Genomic DNA, 17,651 nt, shown 5'->3' with positions numbered 1-17,651 from the left:
CCTTTCCCTGAACTTCTTATCCAGATTGGGACTTCATCTAGCTCAGGGGTGTCAAATTGGCGGTCCATGGGCCAGAAGTATCACATGCCAGCCATGCCCACCCCAGCTCCATGAAGGGAAAAACCATCACAATATGTCAAATGATGGCAACATGACGCAGCAAGTTTGACACCCGTATCTAGCTGAATATAATCACAATCAGCATAAGTAACCATAGCAAGTAATTATAGTTAGGGTGTCTGGGATGGAGAGATTAAAATAAAAGACAATATAGTCACAATAACCACCTAATTGAGGCACATAAATAAAGTCCTGACTAGTCCTGTCTGCAATCTTGACATTTTCAGCTCCCTAAATCCTCTAGTTAGTAGCTGTAGTTCTGGCTTGCCATCTCTTTCAAAACGTGCTGGACTGTCATGCCATTTGATCTCAGGAGCAGGGCCAGATGTAGATATGATAAAGTTCTAAACAATGGGAAGCTGTAGAGATTCAGCTTGACAAGTGCTATCAGGGAATAAGGTTGTGTCACAACTGAATTTGGCAAGACTGCCACCAAGATGCATAATAAACCTGTAATGAGGTAGGGGAAGTCTTTCTTTGAACAGAAAATATGAATGCATGCAGAAACAGAGCCTATCTTAATTATTTAATGAGTTACGCAGTAGGTGTGTGATTTATGGAGACTTTGGTAGATGAAGTGGGCTGGTTAATTAGCAAAAGCACTGTGGCATCTTTCTCAAGCCTTGTGCCTTTTGTCCATGAATTGTGGTGCCATAGACCTGTTCTGAACTAGAAAGACTACAGTTAAAAGTCTGGACACTTTTATCATTCTGATTCAGATAAAAGCAGAAGGATCTTTTTTTTTTATTTGCATTTATATCCCGCCCTTCTCCGAAGACTCAGGGCAGTTTACACTATGTCAAGCAATAGTCTTCATCCATTTGTATATTATATACAAAGTCAACTTACTGCCCCCAACAATCTGGGTTCTCATTTTACCTACCTTATAAAGGATGGAAGGCTGAGTCAACCTTGGGCCTGGTGGGACTTGAACCTGCAGTAATTGCAAGCAGCTGCTATTCATAACAGACTGTCTTAGCAGTCTGAGCCACCAGAGGCCCTTGTGAGGATCTGTAATCAGTGTATATCTTAGTAACTAATTCTGCATTGGCTTACTTTGAAAAGTATTTGAATAATTCAGATGGTTCCAAATGACAAGCCAGGTATCACAAGAAAGGCTGGTGGGATGGAGCTTATCAATAGATGTTATTATTTATCAATTCAAAATGCTGGTTCTTTGAAGAGTTTGGAATTTATAGGAATGGTCCCAAGTGAAGATATGGCATATTTAAGATCTGAACAGGAAGGCCCACCTGCTTTCTCAACTTTTGCTGGATGGTGAACACAGGGAATAGATGTGTGAAACATGGTAGATTATTCTCTTGTGTATTCTCTTGAGCAGCAAGTATATTCGAACTAGGGCTGTTCAAAAATATTCCCTCAAGGTGAGCTTGACTTGTGGTAAATGCTAAAATAAAACTGGGTTTCCCCATTATCTTTGCCAATATTTTCTCAATGCCCCTATACAGCTGGGACTTGGAGAACTCCAAAGTGCAAATCCCGATTTAGCTTTTCAGATCAGCTAAAATTAGCTAGGTGCTGCCCCCTGCTGGGGTGAGACAAAGTAAAAAAAATTAACATTATTTCATTGTGTTTATTTCAATAGTTGTTATTCATTAGGCAATATATTATTTACTGCACAAATAAAGCCAATGATGGTGGTGGAGAATTTGAGTTCTATTAATTCTTATATACTTAGGAAACAGTGGATAGGCACAACAATTGTTATACAGAAAGATTTACAAATCTAATTCAGGGAATTAAGCAGAGCAACCCCAGCAGGGCAAGCTACTATATAAAAACAGGAAGCAAACTCCAAGCTTGCTCCCTCTGATGAAGTTATCTAGTTGGGTAATGAAATGTCTGCAAACAACAGCCAAGCTCAAAGAGTACCAAGGACTCCACAATTAAACTCTGAGCTACAAATATTCTCTTTTATTGAAATCTAATTCATCTCATTAATCCACTATGGCTTATTGTTTTGATTTAGAAATGTCTTTCAGTATAGAGATTCATCAGGTGGTTGTTGAGTATAATTTCAAAATCAGAGTCTTGCTAGACACAAAAATGTTTTAGACTATTTCATTTTCTGGTGTGGTATTCATACATTGCCCTTTTAATGTTGTTGTTGTTGTTAGTTGCAAAGTCATGTCCGACCTATCGCAACCCCATGGACAAGGTTACTCCAAGTCTTCCTGTCCTCTACCATCCCCCTGGAGTCCATTTAAGCTCACGCCTACTGCTTCAGTGACTCCATCCAGACACCTCATTCTCTGTCATCCCTTTCTTCTTTTGCCCTCAATCTTTCCCAGCATTAAGCTCTTCTCCAGTGAGTCCTTCCTTCTCATTAAGTGGCCAAAGTATTTCAGTTTCATCTTCAGGAACTGACCTTCTAAAAAGCAGTCAGGGTTGATCTTCTCTAGAACTGAATGGTTTGATAGACAGTCCAAGGGACTCGCAGGAATCTTCTCCAGCACCATAGTTCAAAGGCCTCAATTCTTTGGCGTTCAGCCTTCCTTGTGGTCCAACTTTCACAGCCATACCTTGCAACTTGGAAAACCATAGCCTTGACTATACCCTTTTAATAGGTACCCATTTAAGAGATTTTTTCCCCAAAATGTCTCAGGAATGTCATTCTTTCTTCCCCATGACTGCTTCTGATTTTCATTTGACTATGGTTTCTTCCATGCTTCCTTATTCAGTCTACAACAAAGCATCCTAGGAAGAGCTGAATTATATTTTTATGGCAGAGGACAAAGCTAAAAACAGCAGATATTGGTTAATCTACAATGTAAACCCTGCTGAACTAAATAAGAAAGCATGTTCATTAAAGAACACCATTCATCTCCCAGAAGCTAAGAAACAACATAGGGAGAGGGAGAAAAACCCCTTTTGCATACCGCATCATTCAGCATGGCTTCAATCATGAGTCCCCAAAGATCTATAAAAGAAGATTTATATCCAGCAATGGTCCGCTGAGCCAGCTCCTTATGGTAAGACTTCAGATTTTCCAAGGAAAAGGCACCCCTCTTAGATTTGGCTGCTTGCTTCCGAGCTTGGAAAATGATTTCCCCAAGATCTTTATTTGACCAATTGCTATCTTCATACAGTTTTGTCATGGTCCTGAAAAGACAAATAAATACAACAGAAATTTCAACTTTTGTATTTATTAAAGGTCGTTCTTCTCCAGCCTAAGACCAGTGGCAAATAAATCCTGATGGATTGGACTCAGAAATTCAACCATTATTAATTGTTAAGGTATGTTCACATATCTAAATTATTAATATTAAATGCAGACAATGTTTTTCCTATATGATTTTACTGTTGAAAATTTTCCAAACTTATGATCTGGGACAATAACCTTACACTTCAACTAACTTCTGGAAGGGGACATACAATATTTCAGAACATAATACAATATTTACATAAATAGATTTAAAAACAGCTCTTTATCTTCTAGAACAGGTTAGTATCATTCACAAGTATCTACGTAATGTCTCTTGTCTATGTATATTTACTTACTTTGTATGCTGTAATATTACTATTTTTCTTATCTTCTTTACTACCCCCTTTTATTGGTATTATTATTGTTATTGTTGTTGTTGTTTTGGTTGTTGTTGTCCATGTACACTGAAAGCTTTTGGACCAGAGATAATTTTTTTTGTCTGTCTAATCACACTTGGCCAAATAAGTCTAGTCTAGTCTAGTCTAGTCTAGTCTAGTCTAGTCTAGTCTTCTCTTCTCTTCTCTTCTCTTCTCTTCTCTTCTCTTCTCTTCTCTTCTCTTCTCTTCTCTTGCCTTCCTTTCCATTCCATTCCCTTCCATTCTATTCTAATGCTCACTTCATAAATCAATTTTAAGAAAATGTTACATAGTAGTGGTTTCAACACAGATCCTTGTGGGATTTTAGTTTATAGTTCCCTTTGCTGAGAAAGTTGCTCACTTATTCCTACACTTTGCTTTCTATTTTAACTAATTAACTGTTCATAAAAAGAAGAGACTATTATTCCTCAAGTACAGTTTCCCTAAAACCCTTTGACTATCAAAGACTTTTTGCAAACCAGAATATACACTGTTATTGGAGTCATCTCTATCCACATGCCATCCACACTCCCAGATGTGGAATGAATAGATTTACTTTAAAGGAAAAAAAAACCTTTATGCTGCTTTTCCTTTAACATGATATGTTCCTCTATATGCCCATTTTTCCTTTGATTATTGTTTCTATCAATTTCCCTGAAACAAATCTTATATGAACATACATTGGCCTACCATCTTCCAAATCCCATTTTAAAAATTAACTACCTTCCAATAACTTATATAATTTGCTAGATTGTCCATAATTTCACATTTCAGTTCTGCTATCAGGATCTAATAATCTGTTCCTAAATATATTCTTTTTCTACCTCAGTTTGCTTTAATAATACAGTTGTATAGAATTCTAGGTAACATGTTCTACCTTTAGCTCCTGAACGAAAGGTAGAATATAACTCTAAGTGATGAGAATAAAATCTCATTAAGATTCTTTAGGGTTTAAGAAATTGAAAGAAACAACAAATAAAAACACATCTATTACCATGTGGTTCCAGATGATCCAGTTATATATGAAATACAGTCCAAAAGTTTCATTCTCTGGAGACCCCAAAGGGTGCCATAAAGAGCTGTTAATGCTCTCATCCCAGCTCCTGTTGTAGTCATAGCAACTACTGGCACCTGTTCAATGAAAGAAAAGAACATGTTATAATCATGAAGGTAAAGAAAGTCCTCAAAGAATTCTGTCAAAATCTTTCAAACTAATATATTTGATTTATCATTATGGGACTGTATTTCATCAAATGCAATATGGGATGTGTATGGGAAAAAATTAGATGGATTACTATAAAAAAAACTTACATAAATATAAAAGACAAAATTGTATACACACTTTTAAACAGAAAAAATTAAAGAAAGACTCAAAAATGTCAGAACAGCCAAACCCAAATACTATAATATTATGTTGTAAATTGAGTCGGACCCAATTTTACAATTTTTACGGTAGTTGATAAGTGAATTACTGCAATCATTAAGCCAATCATGTGATCATTAAGTGAATCCAGTTTTCTCAATGAGCATTTTTTTGCCAGAAATTGGGGGGGAAAGTCAAAAATCATGATACCATGACTGTAGGATGCTTAAAATAGTTGAAAAGGTGAACCAGTTGCCAAGTGCTCAAATTGCACATGACTGCAAAAAAAATAGTCAAGTACAAAAAGAAAAGATAAAAAGAAATACAAATACATGCTTTTAATTTTCTTGCTTTTTTTGCAGCAAATACAAATAGGTTTACAAAATTGTATCTTATTCTTTCGTAAAAAAAGAAAAAGCTCTCTTTTTATTATCTAGTGGGGTTTTTTTATCATTCAAACCCACAAATCATAAATTCTTTTTTTGTCATACAAAAAGTCTGTAAGGGAAGGCCCATAGATTCATAGCAGTTTAATATATACAGTTTGGGTGGAATTGGGTTGATACTGAGGGTTGGACTAGAAAACCTCCAAGGTCCCTTCCAACTCTGTTATTCTGTTACTCTATTATCTACTTACTTCATGGTCATTCAGGCCTTGCCCCAAAGGAAGAATACTTTTTAGAGCCGCAGCTACCACTTTCTTTCGTTTCTGCAGAAAATTATTTTCATCTGAGCACAGACCATATCCTAGGCGCACATCAAGAGCTTTTGGTATTTTAAAGAACAGCCCCTGGGTCCTAAGGTAGACAGGAAATTCATTATAAATGTTGCTGTATCGTATTGGCTTAATCAAGCAAAGATCATATATTATTGGCCAAGTGTGATTGGACACACAAGGAATTTGTCTTGGTGCATATGCTCTCAGTGTACATAAAAGAAAAGATACGTTCATTAAGGTACAACATTTACAACACAAATGATTGACAATATATCAATATAAATCATAAGGATTACCAGCAACATATATTAATCATATTATATATATATTATATATATATTAATATATATAATTATATTATATAATATATTTATATACTATATTAATATATATTAATATATATATAATAATCATATATAATATATAATAATCATATATTAATCTGTGGGAAGGCTAATAATACACAACTCATTGTATCAACCTATCAAAAGCCTTGGAAAGAACAAATAGCTTCATTGTGAAGTATTGCAATATCAGGGCCACAACAACTACTTTTACAACAACCTGGGCAGACAATTAACCAGACATATACAGTACAGAGAAACAGGGAACTGACTAGAAGCCAGCATGGATTAGTTAAAAATGGGTCATGTAAAACAAAACTTATGGCTTCCTTAGACAATGTGATTAGACTGACAGACCAAGGGACCACTACAATCACTTAAATTTCACTAAGGCATTAGATAAAGTAGACCATTGCCTCCTAAATTGGAACATTAAGCCAAAATGTTATTCAGTTGTGTGAAATGTTAGTTTCTGCATTTAAGCAGGAAAAGATAGATGCATATGTACATGAAATTGACAGTCCTCAACCTACAACCAGTTGCTTAACAATCATTCAAAGTTACAATGGATTCGAAAAATGTTATTTATGACCCATTTTGAAATTATGACTGCCACACCACCTCCATGGTCACATGATTACATTTCGGGCTCTTGCATTTAGTATGTTTATTTTTTCTAACTCTTTGAGGAATATATTGATACCATTCTGTTTTTTCTAAACAAGGAGAAAGGCAATATTCACACATTCATATCCAAACAAAGAGCAAATAAACACATTTCAGATGTGACATTCAGGGAAACTTACCATTTACTTCTATAGGTATACTCCTTGGAAAGTGCTGACAATTACAATTCCCTCACAAATGACAATAGCAAGATTGTTGTCCACAGAAGTGTCGAAAGTGAATATGGAAGCCAGTACCATGCTGTCAAAGCCTACTTCCCTTTTTAATGTGTTACATGTTTTAAAAATGGGATTAGGTTTTAATTGCTTGCTCATGGCTGTTTTTATGGCTTTTTGAGCCCTGCTATTCACTCTTCTAGGCAACATGTTGTCAGCTGGTTAAAATTACTTTTCATATTAAAATCACATTAGATTGGTACTACATTAAAGCAAGATATATTAACATCAAAAGAATTAGACAATATGTGTGAAATTATAGTTCAGGATTATAAAATGCCTCCTTACCATTCCTTTGCCTTCACACTCAAATCAAATATTTTTTCCTTAAAAAAAGTAAGAAATAGAAGGTGGTTAAATGCTAATATAAATTAGTATAGACAATAGAAAAACCATCTAACAAGATCATTTAGATATTCATAGGTTCATAATTATACTGTAGATCTTTGTTTCTTATTAATTTTTTAAATTTAAATTAGGCAAATGAAAAAAACAAGATTTACTTCATGACTGACTAGCGATCAAAAGAACTCTTGAACCCAATCATAATACAGTAAGTGAAGCTTAAGTGAAATACTAATTTATGAAGAAAAGTTGGTAATATCTGAAACTTTTTAAACAATTATATCCTCTCTCCCCCTTGGTGCTGCATAATGCTAAAAAACCTAGCATACTCTGGACTATGGTTAAAAGTTACATCAAACAACAGGAATAATAAGAAAGAAATGAAAAAAATATGAAGATGACAGTACAAATAACATTATTTGTAATGTTATTAGAAGCCAATAACATTGGGCATGATGCAGTGGTGGGTTTCAAATTTTTTTACTACCGGTTCTGTGGGTGTGGCTTGGTGGGCATGGCATGGCTTGGTGGGCGTGGCTTGGTGGGCGTGGCAGGGGAAGAATACTGTAAAATCTCCATTCCCATCCCACTCTAGGGGAAGGTTACTGCAAAATCCCCATTTCCTCCCGATCAGCTGGGACTCGGGAGGCAGAGAATAGATGGGGCGGGGCCAGTCAGAATTTTTACTACTGGTTCTCCGAACTACTCAAAATTTCCACTACCGGTTCTCCAGAACTGGTCAGAACCTGCTGAAACCCACCTCTGGCATGATGCTATAGTCACATATGTGAAAACACTGGCCCTCTTTGCCCAACCTTTGCCCAACATTGACACCCATATTTTCATATTATTGCTTTGAACTAAAAGTATATTTGCATATTTTGACCTAAAAAGATAACAGCTAATTCTCACCGATGTTATCATCACTTTCTCATTTATTGGAAGTGAGTTCAAAGGAACAATTGCTGTTTCATCGCTTTGTCTGGAAATCTGCATATAAAATAAATAAGTTCTGCTGGTTACTGACTGTGATGAAGTCATTTGAATTTCAATCAATAAGTACATTTCTGCTAGGAAAAAGTGTGACAAGGAATTGGCTGGAGCTAGAAATAGCTGTAGTGATCATGAAGGAATATTTGATGCCCAGGAAGTGGAATGATCACCGGTTGTCTCACCACTAATTCTTTTTAAGCTATTTAAGCAGGGACTTCAGCAAGTTTGGCCTTGTTCTGATTTTTGGAAGTTCTAGATTGACTACTAATAAGTGTTCTTTGATGGCAGTCCATTGCTCAGCCCAAATGTTTGGTCCCTACCATCAAACTACTAAGAATTGTAAGGCATTTCCACCCAACCCCAAAGTCACATTTGTACTGACTGATAAGTATTCTCATCACAGATGCCAAGAAATTGACCAATATGCCCTTCCTATTATTATTTACTTCATTCATTAAACATGAAACTCAGTCAACTGAACATTCAAAAATGCATCGCAAATGTACCCTCATCATCATATGGCATTGTTACAGTATCCAGAAGATGACAATGCAATTGTAGAGTAGTAGTTTGGCTTTCCAAGGTACCAGCCCTGTTATGGGACACACTTACGTGCTTTCCAAAGTACAACACCGGAGGGCAAGCTGGCTTTACACCAAAGAGAAAGTGTGGTTCTTCCTGAAGCATCACCCAGCCCCCCTTTCCTGGAGCTGCTTGGCAAGTGGGCACCACAACAAGGAAGGTTGAGAGCCATCAGGAATCTGACTGCATGCACAGAGCACCAGCTCCTCTCCCCACCAAAGTGGTACCTATCTATCTATTTTCATAGAACATGCTTTTGAACTGTTAGATGGACAGAAGGTTAAGTGACAGGAGCTCATCCTGCTGTGAAATGCTTGGGCTCGAACTGCAGAGCTGAAACCATCTCCAGAGTCACTAAGCCACTGAGCCACCATGCCTCTTACTTCCATTCCCTCCAATGAGACTGTACAAAAAAATGATGCTCCAACCACTGTCCCAATCCTACCTCAAAATTGCCATGTCTGCTTTGTTGTATGGGGTGGAGTATAAATAGGTACTGGCCTTAAAGACACTAAATTGTGCCTTAAATCCAGCAGTCAGGATTGGGAACAGTATCAAGGTGCAAGAGTTTATTTACAAAGTTTCCCCTGAAGCAGCAGTTGAAGCAGAGGTTGCTTAGCTACTGGAGGCCTCCCTGGACCAACAAAGTTGTGGAGACACAGCTATGCAACACACTCTTAAATAGGCAGATTATGAGTATGGAAACAAGCAACTTACTGCACAGAACTGTCTTCTTGGCAATTCAATGTTAAGGTCTGATTGATTGTATTTGATGTAGTGAAATTTAGCAGGAGAAGCAGGGCAAAGCCAGTAACCTAAAGAGAGATTTTGAGCTTCTTCATAGGATCCCTCCACCGAAAGAGTAAAAGTTTTTTCTAAATGAAAGACAAAACAAGATTGAGATTAATTAATGAACATATGAAAATATGCACAAACATTGAAAATGCCATTTAGATTCCTTGATTAATGAAAAATTTCTAGGAAGGAAGGAAGGAAGGAAGGAAGGAAGGAAGGAAGGAAGGAAGGAAGGAAGGAAGGAAGGAAGGAAGGAAGACAAGAGAAAAGATTTTTGTAAATTCCCCCTTTAATCCCCAGTCCCAACTCCATACTATTTGAAGACTACTTAAAGCTTTTTAGGAAGTACAGAACTTAACAAGAACCAAGGAAATTAATCCCCCACCCAACTTCTTTCTGTGAGTAGAACTTCATTCCCTGGTCACTTGATTCAATCATTAGATTGGAGAGCAGAATAAATCAAATTTATATTCTCTTGGTATGTCAATTCCAGCACAACATCTTAGGGATCCCTTTAGAATATGAAGGATATGAAACCATGCAAAATGAGAGACAATGTAACAAACCAAATCTAGATACTGAAAACAGCGATGAATTAACAAGGAATAAATAACTACTTTCACAATTAGCTATTGCTATAAGATAGAGTAAGATGACATATATGGAAGCTGACTGTAATGTCAGCTTTAATGTCCTCCCAGCCCCTCCCCCCCCGGAGGAATATTGAAGGATATTGCTCTGGTATTGAAGTGACATACAATTGCCAAGAGGAAGGAGATGTCATGTGATCCTTTGCTTCGGGCATCTAATTTTCATAGGCCGCTCCAGATTCTCTCATTTTATTGCCAGATTAGAATATGCAAGGAAACTATACTTCTGAAAAGGTAAGGTGAATATTGTCCCTGTCTTAAGTAACAGAGTTCAACAAGAGTTCTAGGGTGCAACAAGAATGTTTTTTTTTTCTCAAAACGTGAATTATCCAGAATGTTTGCTATATTAGGATGCAATTAAATAGCATATTGTAACTACTTGGCAGTACAAATCGAACAGGGTATTACATTTCACTGGATGTTACATACTTATTGCATTTTTACGAAATCAATTCTTTATAACATCTTTGGGAAGGAGTGATAAAAAAGAGACAGATACCGATCTGGTCTTTTTTGATAGATTTCACCAAATCTGCACAACCATATGCAACACCCCACTGTGGGGAGTTTATAGCGAGTTTTGCTAAATGTTGGATGGTACAAACACAAACTCAAAAAGTTCTGTGAAGCTTAGGATAGGCCACAGTTCACAATGAATAGATTTGATATTGTTTCATATGTCTCTGATGAATCTTGTAAGTAAGCTATGAATCTTACTTTACATTTCTGTATTTCATCTGTACCATACATTCAGTACATAAACTTAGAGTAGATCCCTCCTCTCTACTATTAGGAATAACAACATTTACTTTCCTTTCAGAAATGTAGTAACTATTTCACTATTTTAATGGACATGATTGCAACTGTTAGATAAATGTTATATGCATTTTTTAAGACTTCAGCTGTGTATTTAAATCCAAATAAATCAATTTTAATAAAGCTGTCCCATTGTAGAAATAGATAAAAATAAATTGAGACATATATTGGCATATTTTTATATATGTATTATAGTACTTCTGAAAATGTACTGTCATGGGATTGTCATGGGAAAATAATTGTCCTTTTTCTGATCCCATCCATCAGCAGAAAAATCTTTCTAGATTTAATATAGTCAACTGTCTTATAGAGGCCTATAAAAATTTACATTTAAAATTAAATGGAGAAGGGGTGTCTAAAATAAATTGCAAAAATGACAAAATGTATTAATTATGGGTTCAATTCAGCAATTATCCAAAATGCTTTGAATGATAAGGCCCAAAATTGTTGAGTTTGTCAACACTTTCTAATAAAAGTCAAAATCCCTCTTTGCTAGGTTTCAGGCATGCCTTTTTTCCCCATTTAATCCAAATTAATTCTGAATTTTGCTCAGAGAAGATGCACTGTTTATCAACATTTTACTTTTCTGGAATGTTACTAATGTAATTAAAATGTTTTTGAACATTCCATAAGTTTATAGCAGTTCAGTATGAATCGTGAAGGGAACAGCTTGCAGAGAGAAAAATAAAATACTAATCGGTCCTTTTTGCATAATATAAAAATCAAAAATTGCAATTTACCTGATAAGATACCTTTTCTTCTTCCCCCATTCACTTGAACTTCTAAACAGGCAACTTCACGAGACTGTATAAGATTTGTTATTTTAAAAAATGCAATAATAAAAGATGTTGTATAGGGCAAAGTTACATTTTTATACTTTTATCCCATGAGTCTATTATGCAGAATGACATGAAATTTACATGGTGCATAAGACATCAGGCCCTAAGCACTGAATTTATTTATAAGCACTGTGCTAACAATATGTACAAATGAAGCATATGAAGGCATTTTGATTTTTTAAAAAAACTTTTCCCTTTCTACTCTCTAGTCAATTTCCATTTGTTTCCAGATTGCAAGATATGCTTCTGGCTTGGATTTTCTAAGTTAGAATTTAAATTTACAACTATTTGAGTAAATCTTTCCACAGTAATAAGCAGCCCTAGTAGGTGTGAAAGGCTAACATAGCCTTGTTTCTCCTTCCCCCAGCCATGAAACTGTAGGATCAGATACTACAACATGCGCTTCAAGGTTTTGGTTACTATCTTTAAAGCGCTCCATGGCATAGGGCCGGGTTACTTACGGGACCGCCAGTGCCACCGATTGCCTCCCACCGACCCGTACGCTCTCACAGAGAGGGACTCCTTAGGGTGCCGTCCGCCAGGCAGTGCCGGCTGGCGACACCCAGGGGAAGGGCCTTCTCTGTGGGGGCTCCCACTCTCTGGAATGAACTTCCCCCAGGACTCCGCCAACTTCCTGACCTTCGAACCTTTCGCCACGAGCTTAAGACACACCTATTTATCTGCGCAGGACTGGCCTAGGATTTTAATTTTAATTTTTAAATTTAGCTTTTAAATGGGGTTTTTATTATTTTAATTATAATTTTAAATTTGGCCTAATTCAATAAGTTTTTTAAATACTGTTTTTACCGTTTATTTATTCTTGTGTTTTTATCAGGCTGTAAACCGCCCTGAGTCCTTCGGGAGATATATATAGGTATAAAAATTTGATTAAATAAATAAAAATAAATAAATCTAAAAGTATGTCTGGCTCACCTGCTTGTTTTCTGTCTTCCAAAGTACCCACATGTCTTGCAAATAATAGAGACAGAAGGAGATTCCTGGATTTTATATTTTCAGAAGTGGGGGGGCTCAACTTGCAAATCATTTTTCAATTATCCATTTTAATCCACTCAGTTACTCATTTTTATTCATTGTGGGACAATTTGAATCATTTCAGTATCCAAGTACCCTAATTTATATGTTTTTATTTATTTATTTATTTACTTAATTCATTAAACATGAAACTCAGTCAACTGAACATTCAAAAATGCATCACAAATACCATTGACTGGTGCTAATGGTTGATACGGGTTATTATTATTATCTCTTTTATTCATTAAATATGAAACTCGGTCTATTATTATTATTGTTGTTGTTGTTATTGATCATTATACAGTCAGCCAGATGTTCAGACTGGGTTTGGCATTTTTGTCTGCCTATCGAGTCCTTACCAAGGACCTGGGATAGGCAAATCTGGATGTTTGACAATATTACAGATATCAGCGCAAGATAGAAGCAATTCCAAGTAAAACCGCCTTTTGCAATTGACTAATGACAAATTTGTCAATCCCTATGGTGTTCAAGTGGTGCTCCAGTTGTTTTGGGATTGCACCCAAGGCGCCTATTACTATTGATACGACCCTTGCTTGCATTTGCCATAGTTGTTCTATCTCTATTTGTTGGTCTTTGTATTTTGTTATTTTCTCTTCTCTTCTGCTGTCTCTAGGCACTGCCACATCCACTATCCAGACGTGTTTTGTCTTTCTTATCGACAACTGTTAATTCCTGGTATTATGTGGCAGGTGCCTGTCTGGATTCCGAAGTCCCAGAGCAACAGGCACCTGTCACATGACACCCCAGACTTAACAGTTGTCAATAAGAAAGAAAAAATAATAATAATAATAATTATTATTATTATTATTACTACTATCTCTTTTATGCATTAAACATGAAACTCAATCAACTGAATATTTAAAAATGTACCATTATCATTATCATCATTATTATTATTATTTAGATTTTTTTATCCCTTATTATTACTTTATAGGTAACTCAAAGTGGTGCACATACATAATACTCTTTCTACCTCCTGCCATATTCCCCACAACAACCCTGCGAGTTGGGCTGGGCTGAGAGAGAATGTCTGGCCCATTCCAGTCAGACTGGATTTAATGTTTGATTCATCTTATTTTTTTAATGTTAGTTTTTTGTTTTTTACTCTTGTGTGCATGCTTTGCTCCCTGCCTTTTTTTTTTACTGTTTACCATTTTGCTTGATAAATTTGGAGAAGTACAATTTTATATTCTAGTTCTAATTCAGCTAATCACACCAAATATAGAATTTAGGATTTTTTTCATTGTGACACTATTATCTTTTATATGGGGGCTGTTGTTATTTCCCGTATCATTCCTCCTGAATACAAGATTGTATAACCACACATGGCAACACATTGCTCAATTTTCCAGCTAGCTATTATCTTTTGAGCAATAGAAAAAAATGTTCATCCAGACTTTGTAGTACAATTTCTTGCCCTGATCTATTTAAGCCTTAGAACAGGCTATCATAAGCAAATATTTATGAACTAACAGTGTATTTTTTATAATGTACAAGTGCATAGAATATGTTGGGAGGCAAAGCTTGATATGAGTGCAATTTCTTGATAGCAGTTCTCTTACCAATATAAAAAAAATTAATGCAGTACAAATACATGCTGTTTTCTAGCCCTCAGATTGGGGAAGATCTGGTATATGACTCTTCTAGCCCAGGCATGTTTCAAGACAAGTGTTTCAGTAAATTGTCCAGGTGAACAATTTCTACCCAATCACCCAGAGGAATGTTAAGATGGGCAGAAGCTGAACATCCTCAGTTTAAGACCCTTCCCTTCACCAGCTATTCAATTCAAGAGCTAAAGTAAAATAGCAAAATTACCACTAAGACTCCATTGGTAAGAATTTTTTCTGGAACATCAGGGCTGAAAAGGGAGAAAAAATACACATTATTTCAGTCAATGTTTTAACAAGCAGGAACAATATTCCTTCTGACATGCTTGTAAGCTGCCATGCATCAACTCCATAGCTCCATAGTGCTTAAACTAGATATTCATCGGACTTCATGAGGAGAAACATGGTCTCACTGTCTCCATCAAGCAGTATCTGGGCTTAGGTCAAAAGCTGTGTTGAAATTACTGGTATAACTTTAAGAATTCAGGAATTACAATCTCATCACAGCTGGAAATTCCAGATTGGGAAAACTGGTTAGATAAAGTCTCTTGCAATTAAGATAAACTCTTGATGGTTTCATGGACAAGTCTTTATATGCTCTTCTTTCCAGAGAAAATGGAAGCAAGATGAAAGGGCTGCTAGAACTGCTATGATCACTGAGGAAAATGATACTCTTCTATTATTGCCAGATGAGTTAAATCTGGATGCATATTGACAGTAATAGGTAAGGTCTAAAGCAGGGGTGCCCAAACTTGGCCCCTTGAAGAGCGGTGGACTTCAACTCCCAGAATTCCCCAACCAGCATGAGCTATAAATATGAGCAAGTTGCTGGCTGGGGAATTCTGGGAGTTGAAGTCCACCGCTCTTCAAGGGGCCAAGTTTGGCCATCCCTGGTCTAAAGCAAGCTGTCTATGCTGTCAATTCTCTTTTATGGTTCCCCTTACAGTTTTTGCTCTTACCTGCTTTCCATTGTGAATTCAACTTCTAGTTCCTCCTTGCCCTGAAAATATAAAATAAATACAATGTTTCATATTTTTATACATTTCTGCACATTCCTTTAGAAATAAGTCCTTTTAATGCTTATATAAGGTTTCTTTGTAGGAACATGCAATGCAACCAGATCTTTTCCCCACTAATACCACTGCCTCCAACACCCACAAGTTAAATATAGATGACTAATTCAGGGAAACCAATATAACTGAACAAGGTAATGTGTTGTTTCTTATGTACAATATTTACTGAATATTTTTTACAGATAGAGTGATCTATATGCCTGGAAGTAGAAAGGTGAAAACAAAACAAATATTTCTCGTATTTTTTAATATGACAGACTTCAAACCAAAGGCATCCAGTAGAAGCCACAGGGATGTTACAGACATCACAGCAAATCAAATAAAAACATCCAATTTGCACCCCATTTGTATATTTTGCACAAAGATATTGTAGCGCATGTGTTATTACTTGTCTCATCTTTGTGCCTAGGCTCCTCATAAAGGATCTGCTGCCCAAAATGAAAAAAGAAATGGAAATAATTGGGGAAAATGAGGTTTTTTTAAATTAATCTGTCTTAATTTAAAGGCTATTCATGTGGCTATCGCTTTGGAGTGACATTGGTGTCCATATGCCTGATTTGCCTAAAACATCTCAACTCCAGACCGAAATATTTAAAGGAGAATGGACACGGCTCGCATTAGTGATAAGGTGGAGAAAAATCTCCTGAGTTTTTCTTTTATTAGAGAAAATCCTGCATTTATCTTCTATCAGTCCTCATTTTGACTGCTGTAAAAATATTTTATTTATGAGTATTTATAAGTTAAGTAGGGCTGGGAAGTGGCAGCCTGTTATTAACACACAGCTGCCTGCAATTAAAATTACTGCAGGCTCGAATCCCACCAGGCCCAAGGTTGACTCAGCCTTCCATCCTTTATAAGGTAGGTAAAATGAGGACCCAGATTGTTGGGGGGGCAATATGTTGACTTTGTATATAAATATACAAATAGGATGAGACTATTGCCTTACACAATGTAAGCCGCCCTGAGTTTTCGGTGAAGGGCGGGATATAAATTCAAATTTTAAAAAAAGTATGATGGTCCTGTCCTCTACCATCCTCTGGAGTCCATTTAAGCTCACGCCTACTGCTTCAATGACTCCATCCAGCCACCTCGTTCTCTGTCATCCCCTTCTTCTTTTGCCCTCAATCTTTCCCAGCATTAGGTTCTTCTCCAGTGAGTCCTTCCTTCTCATTAAGTGGCAAAAGTATTTCAGTTTCAAAAAAAAAAAAAGTATGATGTTACTGGTTTTATTTGAATGTCTTGTTCTCATTGTTCCATCATCTGTCTGATGACCTGTAGCTACCCTCACTTCCCATGCTTCTATTAAATTCCAGGGAAAACCCATGTGGGCTTTTCAGTAATGTTTTAACTGTCATCACTAAAGAGAAGTTCTTCCCTTGAAAAATCGAGAATCTTTCCTACATTGGACAAACTCAAAGACTTTTTAGCCCACAAAAAAATCCCAAAAACTATTGGTTGACTAGCTGCAGCTCATAGGTTACATATTTTATATGAAAAATACTATCTTATGCAGACTAAATATCCACTTTTAATATCCACATTAGCAGAGTGAGAATGTTGTGAAAATCGAGAGAAATAGGTCTTTTCCATTAAGTGGAAGAAGCAGGCTTGTTAAGTTTAGCAGTCACCTTTGGATTCAGCTGAAAGCTCAGGGGAAGGATTTCTCCAAGTTGGATTTTAGATACATCAAACATGACTGTCAGGAGGTGGTCATCTTCTGTAATTTTGTCTTCATCATAGACATTAAATTCTAAAATATTCTGGAGAAAGAACAACAAAAAGAACTTCAGAATTCTATCCATGACTTAGGCTCGCATTCTGCCTGTTTTCCCCCCTTGATGTTTCATTTGTTGTTAGGCAATAAAGGAG

The 17,651-nt window shown here is 36.3% G+C and overlaps 1 protein-coding gene across 1 annotated transcript in view; it reads right to left on the bottom strand.

Moving 5' to 3' along the window:
- LOC131187594 (cytosolic phospholipase A2 epsilon-like) overlaps window positions 1-17,651 on the bottom strand; it is a 60,954-nt gene that overhangs the window by 16,005 nt on the left and 27,298 nt on the right. The window contains exons 4-13 of the mRNA XM_058162020.1: window positions 17,411-17,542; window positions 15,669-15,709; window positions 14,918-14,960; window positions 11,951-12,014; window positions 9,667-9,824; window positions 8,287-8,364; window positions 7,318-7,355; window positions 5,703-5,862; window positions 4,697-4,833; window positions 3,021-3,243 (exon numbers count right to left, since the gene is read on the bottom strand). Of these exons, the coding sequence (XP_058018003.1) occupies window positions 3,021-3,243; window positions 4,697-4,833; window positions 5,703-5,862; window positions 7,318-7,355; window positions 8,287-8,364; window positions 9,667-9,824; window positions 11,951-12,014; window positions 14,918-14,960; window positions 15,669-15,709; window positions 17,411-17,542 (1,074 nt within the window). The remainder of the gene's footprint in view (window positions 1-3,020; window positions 3,244-4,696; window positions 4,834-5,702; window positions 5,863-7,317; window positions 7,356-8,286; window positions 8,365-9,666; window positions 9,825-11,950; window positions 12,015-14,917; window positions 14,961-15,668; window positions 15,710-17,410; window positions 17,543-17,651) is intronic.

The sequence above is a fragment of the Ahaetulla prasina genome, chromosome 1 (genome assembly GCF_028640845.1).
Source record: "Ahaetulla prasina isolate Xishuangbanna chromosome 1, ASM2864084v1, whole genome shotgun sequence".
NCBI classification, from domain to species: Eukaryota; Metazoa; Chordata; class Lepidosauria; order Squamata; family Colubridae; genus Ahaetulla; species Ahaetulla prasina.
This window is presented reverse-complemented; position numbering and strand designations above follow the sequence as displayed.